We start from the raw sequence: 6,000 nt of genomic DNA, 5'->3' as shown, positions 1-6,000 counted from the left end.
GTCATGAGTTCAAGCCTGTGTTGGGCTTCATGCTGGGCGTGAAGCCTACTTAAATATATATACATATATATATATAAATATATATACATATATATATATATATATATATATATATCTCACGCATGTATAGCTCCAAGGTTCCACAAAGATGTTTTTGCTGGCCTACCTGTAATTTTCTCTACCAAAGATTTTTTATTTCTAGAAAATATAAAAATTAAAATCTGATGTGCCCCCTGGTTAATCCAAATTGTAAAGCTTTAATATTACTTGAAAACATCATTCAGGATCAAGTATTCTTTGGGTTATAATCTAACTTTGCTCAGAAAATTTAACCTAGGCATGGATTGTTTTACTTTGAGGAGAAAACATATCTGTAAATAACGACGACTTTAAGTGTATCCGCTTGCCCCTTCCCAGAGATCTCCAAAACCACTCTGGAGAAGTCAGGAGTAAATGAGCGTCCGTATCTAATAACCACACATCACCGTCTCCAACATCCCCACAGTTAAGGATGGAGATCATCATGAATATTTACACCTAGCAGGCTCCTTTGTGCACAACTCTCAGAGACGAATGGTATTTCCAGTAATAGTTTATTGATTTCCAAATGCACAGGGGCGCTGAGTCCAAACATCCTGGGATAGCGGTAAATCTCTCTTACAAAATAATTTACAGTATGAAAATGATATACTGAAACATTAACTCAAATGTGTAATTCCCTTGGAAGAGCGAGTGTTCCCTTGTTTAACGTGAAGGGTGGAAGGAGAAGGTAAGGAGGGAATGTGACTGTGCACAGGAAAACAGGCAGAGGACAACGGATTCGTTGCTTGTCCCCACCCATGCAGTATGGCCTGTCACTGTACAAAGACTGGTCAGGTTTGATTCCTGTTAATATAAGTCCACTGTCCCCTCAAGGTCCTATCAACCCCAGCATGGGCTCTGTGGCATGTTTTGCACCTTTATACCCACAAGTGTCTCAATTTGTTTTCATTTTCCTGCCCCGGCACTCCTTGTGCTGCTTCTGGTGTGTGTTCAGTTCCAAATGCTACTCTTCCACCAGGCAGGCCTCCTGGGCCCGAGTCTGGGAATGGGCTGGGTGGGGGCTTCAGAGCACTGCTGGGTGTAGGCCATATTAATGAGATCTCGAGTCTCTTCTCTCTCTCTTAAGTCTGGGCTGTGTCATCCCTAAAGAGATTTGTGTTTTCAACGGAAGTCCAGATGGGCTAGGCACACAGCAAACATGCAATCGATTTTCTGATTATGAAGCATGTACTAAACAGCCATTATGTGCGTATGAAACTTCAGGTGTTGGCAAGAGAACACTTTCTAGGTGGGGGGAGGGGAGGACTTCCTATACCCTGCCACCAGCACAAGTCACAAACTCTGTAGCTGTGCCCTCAGTCCTGACTGGAGTGGGCAGACTCCTGGGTCCTCAAAATGGCTGGGCTATCGTTTCCCATATCGTTAGACATCTCGGAGCAGGGCTGGAGCCCACCTTGGCCCTGTGCTTTAGGAGCCGACAACCTCTGCCAAGGAGCTGTTCTTCTCGTGAGCACCTTGTAAGCAAGCTCCTGAGCTCCGACTATGTGGTGACACTTGTGATCGGGGCTGGCAGAAGCCTCCGCGGTGGTGCTGTGGTACACAAGATCAGGAGGGGGCCGCCCCGGTCTCCCCTGAGTTCCTCCACTATGTGTGTGTGAGGGTCTATGCATGTACCCTTGTCATTTACATATACATATGTACTCAGTGTGTGTGTGTGTGTGTGTGTGTGTGTGTGTGTACACATGTCCATAGCAGGTATCAGCAGGAAAGTCTAGATTCACCGAACTTTGAGTTAACACATCGTCAAAGAGCACAGGACAGGCTGGGCTAAAATAGGAAGACTGCCTTCTCTGTGGCAGTGCAGCAGCAGAGATTTTCAAATAAACTTAGCAGAACCCTCTTCACTTGGACCATTTCTAAGAACTTCTATACTCTTGAAGGCCTAGAAAAACTCTCATTTCTGGGGGATGGCGCCAAAAAGGAAAGGCTCCCCCAACTCCTGGGGGCAGGCTCAAGTTAGCAATGTGGACTTCACGTATCTGCTACAGTGGCAGAATGAGGCTACCTCGATGCCATTTCTGAGCCCAAAGGATAGCCATGAAATGTAATTTTGGAAAAGAATCCATAAAGTGGGATGGTCGGATTGCAGTGGGGGGGGGGGGTCTGAGGCCTCCTCCTCCCTCTGTATCGTCGATGTGCCACCGACCACCACAAAGTGAGGGAGAGCTGGGCTCAAAATCTGGCGCCAATACTTCTAGCTGTGTAACTCAGGGCAACGGGGTCTTCCACTCCACATCCGTTTTATCAGCTGAGAAACTGGGGCTGAGGGCAGGGCCTGGCTCACAGCTGGTCCTCAATATAGGTCATTTCTCCCCCCACAGCTGAGACTCTAAGGACTTCTTAGAATCGCCCTGGATTCAATGATATCAAATCAAAGGACAAACCCACTCTCAGCCTCCAGAGAACCAAACTTTGGAAAGCAGCCAGGGATCGCTGTGGGGACCCAATTCGTTCTGGACACACTCGTGACCTGCCTCCCTCGGTGACTTCTCCCCGGGGATTTCTGCAACACCCACCCCTCCCCCCACAGCCTGCAGTCGGTCAGCACACACTTTCGAGCACTCTAACTGTTACTGACCTGGCAGTAAGGCCTCATCCTGCTGGGGCTTGAGTCTGAGCAGCACGCTCTGGCTCCGGGGGGCGGGGGGGCTGGTGCCACTGCAGGAAGCATCCTCGTTCTTACATTGATAAATGCTGCTGGCAGGAACTCAGGAGCCTGGGCAGAAGCTGTTGCACCATGTTTAATGCTTCCCTGGTTAAAGTTTTATCAGGTGCTGAAGACAGCAGGAGCCCATCGAGCAAATCTGAAATCCTAAGTAAAAGCGAAAGTGCTTTCCTTGAGGATTACAGAGATATGATAACATACGGAGATAGGCTGGCATGTATTTTTATACTTCTGTTCGTATCTACCGCATACATGCTCGAGTTTCCCAGAAACTGACTTTAAGTAATAACATATCATCAGGTGTGGAGGAGCCAATGGTCTGTCCATTGCTAAGATAAGGCTACTACTTGGGAGATTCAACAATAATTATTGGGGAAAGACGAACACAAGCATCCGAATCCTCAAGTGTTCTTAATCTGTTGGTTCTTAAACTCTTGTAAGAGTGGCCCCTGGTCCTTTTTGGGGAGTTCTGTTGGGTGAGGCTGGGGGTTGTCATTAGTGGTATGCCAAATTCTCCAGTCTTTGCAGGCAGATAGGGAAAGCACCAAAACTGTCTTAGCCATTTATTGACCACCAGTTTGAGAGAAATATATATATATATGTTATTTTTTTTTAACTGCCCAAAGGACTCTTGGTCCCAACGTCCTAACATATGTAGTGAGTCAGGGTAATCCTAACCCAGAAGCAGATATGCCCAGTAGCTTCCTGGCCTCAGAGAAATAGTTTCATAGCAAACACAGGATTGGACAATGACATAAATAGGCTTCCTACAGTAAGTATTGCTTCGGCCTCAAAACTGCCCCCCCACACACACACACAAACCAGCTGGCCCTAAAGCTCTGTGATAGGTACACAGGTCACAGGCAGGCAGGAGGAGAGGGATTTCTCCAGGGCAGATGCCTTCAGCTCGCTGCGGAGGCAACTAGAAGTCGAGGCCCTGAGTCAGCTGCGTGGATACAGTTCCGATTGTACTTCTCGGGAGTGAACACCAAAATACCGCTAAAGGCAGAGGACAGGGAATGCATACACCCCACTCGCAAATAAGAATTCCCTGGGAAGTGTCCCATTTTATCTTAACTGCATGTACGAACATTCTATTTCATAATTAACTGTTTTATCTAAAAGTAAGGGCATCCCCTAACTCCAAACCATAAACTGATGTCTGAGAAAATGCAGGTTCTTTAGCTTGCGGGTTTGCACTCCCTAGAAATCATGGCTTACTTGGGAATAGAAAACCTGATGGTAAGGAAATGTGACTCGGGAGTGGGGAAGGGCTGGAAGTACAACCACGGTGTGCCTCTGCTCATGGTACTCGAGAGGGGAGAGCCTGGCTGCAGGAGAGGGTCCGAAGGCCGGTGGGTGGGGTGCCATGGGAAGAGGGGTTCCAGCTGGAGTGAAAGGTGGGTGCACCTGCTGGGAGACGGGGCTTGACTCAGCACACCAGAGCGATAAGAACTCTCCCTACACTGCATTTAAGCCAAATGAGGCCAAGGGGGTTGGGGCGAGGGCACCAAAAACCTACACTGAAAAATTCCCACTTTGCAATATACACTGCAGACTTCATGTTGTGACAAGACCCAGAAAACTGGCAGAATTCACCCAAATAACTCAGGCTCCATCAGATCCTTTAGTGACTATTTTGGAAACTCAGGCAATTTGAGTTCAGAAATACTGATTTCAACTTTTAATCAGATCTCTTTGGTCCTTTTTTTTTTTTTTTTTAAAGTCATTTCCTTTCCACCTCTTCAATCATTTTTTTCATTTCCACAGCACTGAATTATGGATCTGAAGTGCTGGATAACCTCATATACTAAAAATATCTCTGTATTTCAAACTTTTAACTCTTTCTCCAACCCCATCTTCAGGCCACCTATCTTACTTCATGGAACCACATTTTCACAACTGTATAATGGGACTTTCAGAAACTATCTACAGAGCCCTACTTTGCCCCTCCCCCATTATTTCATGCTTCAGTATAAATAAAGTGGGGTTTTATTCGCAGGTAGGGAAAAAGTTCTGACTGCCCTTCAAGATTATTCCAGATCCTTCCAGATGAAGCGATGCTGTCTGGGTATACGATGTTCCAAGGGCTGGCTTTCCTGAGTAAGTTCAAAGCAGCCATTGAGGGACTACCTGAAGGACGCTTCTTAATTAACTGCTCCTGGTTGATCACAGGGGCACTTTTCCTTGACCTACCATGACAAGAGAATGACAAGCACAGTCAGTGACAATAAAGTTGGTCATCCCTTGGACAGATGTGTGCCTGCTGTGGACCTGGGGATGGATCCGGTGGAAGGACGTTTGTTGCTGGGCAGCTTTCACAGAAATCAGAAGCCGTTACATACACGCCGTCACATACACACAGGGGGAGGGAGGAGTTTCCACTGGGGACAGCAAGCCTTCATGTGTCCTCGTCTTCACTGGCACCGCTGCAGAGGAAAGGAGAACCAGGTGAGTTACGGCCTCACAAGAAGGGGGGCAGCCTAGTCTACTGGCTGAGGGCACAGGCCCTGTTCTCAGACCCACCTGGACCCCAGTCCTCAGCTACCACCGTTGGGCCGTTGGCCATGGGCAAGTTAGTTAGCTTCTCTAGGTTCTGATTTCTTTGACTACAAGGATAACTTTGATGATAAACCCTGCTTTACTGGGTTATTGGAGAATTAAATAAATAAGATAATATATGTAAAGTACACGATGCCTGGTACACAGTAAGTGAATAGCTATAAAGGCGCAGGTGAAGGTCATAATATTTTTTAAGCTTACTTGACAAAAAGCTAGTAAAAATCAGCAGTTTGACTTCCCCTAAGCCTTAAATCCTCTATTGTTAGGAGAGAAAAACAAAGAGAAGCTCTGTCTCTGCACTGGCCAACAGCGCTTCTCATTTGGAATCAAGCCAACGTGTCAAGTCCCGCCCTAGGACAGTCACAGGGATCAAATGTCACCTCTTCAGGGAAGGTACTCACTCTATCTAAGTAGGATCCCCTGGTCATCCCCCCATTTTATTTTTTTAATTGCCCTTATCACATCCTATGAATTGTCTGCTATTTACTCTCCACTCTACCTCTGACTGGAGCCTACAAGAGTAGCAACACTGTTTATTTTATTAGCAGTATCTAATATTTTATTAGCAGTATCTAGCGTTGGTATTGTGCTAGGCACAGGGAAGTGCTCGAGAAATAGTTGTTGTCAAAAAGGGAGTGAGACTCTCTGTCCCAAAAATAAATAAACGTTGA

General features: G+C 46.4%; 1 protein-coding gene across 1 annotated transcript in view; it reads right to left on the bottom strand.

The window, feature by feature from the left end:
- Positions 1–574: 574 nt before the first annotated feature.
- Positions 575–6,000, bottom strand: part of TRIM44 (tripartite motif containing 44) — a 113,261-nt gene continuing 107,835 nt past the window's right edge. The window contains exon 5 of the mRNA XM_047070774.1: positions 575–5,196. Coding sequence (XP_046926730.1) covers positions 5,169–5,196 — 28 coding nt within the window. The 3' untranslated portion in view covers positions 575–5,168. The remainder of the gene's footprint in view (positions 5,197–6,000) is intronic.

This window comes from Lynx rufus, unplaced genomic scaffold (genome assembly GCF_022079265.1).
Source record: "Lynx rufus isolate CCGP_SWC_20201006 ecotype Redwood Valley unplaced genomic scaffold, mLynRuf1.p SCAF_9, whole genome shotgun sequence".
NCBI lineage: Eukaryota > Metazoa > Chordata > Mammalia > Carnivora > Felidae > Lynx > Lynx rufus.
This window is presented reverse-complemented; position numbering and strand designations above follow the sequence as displayed.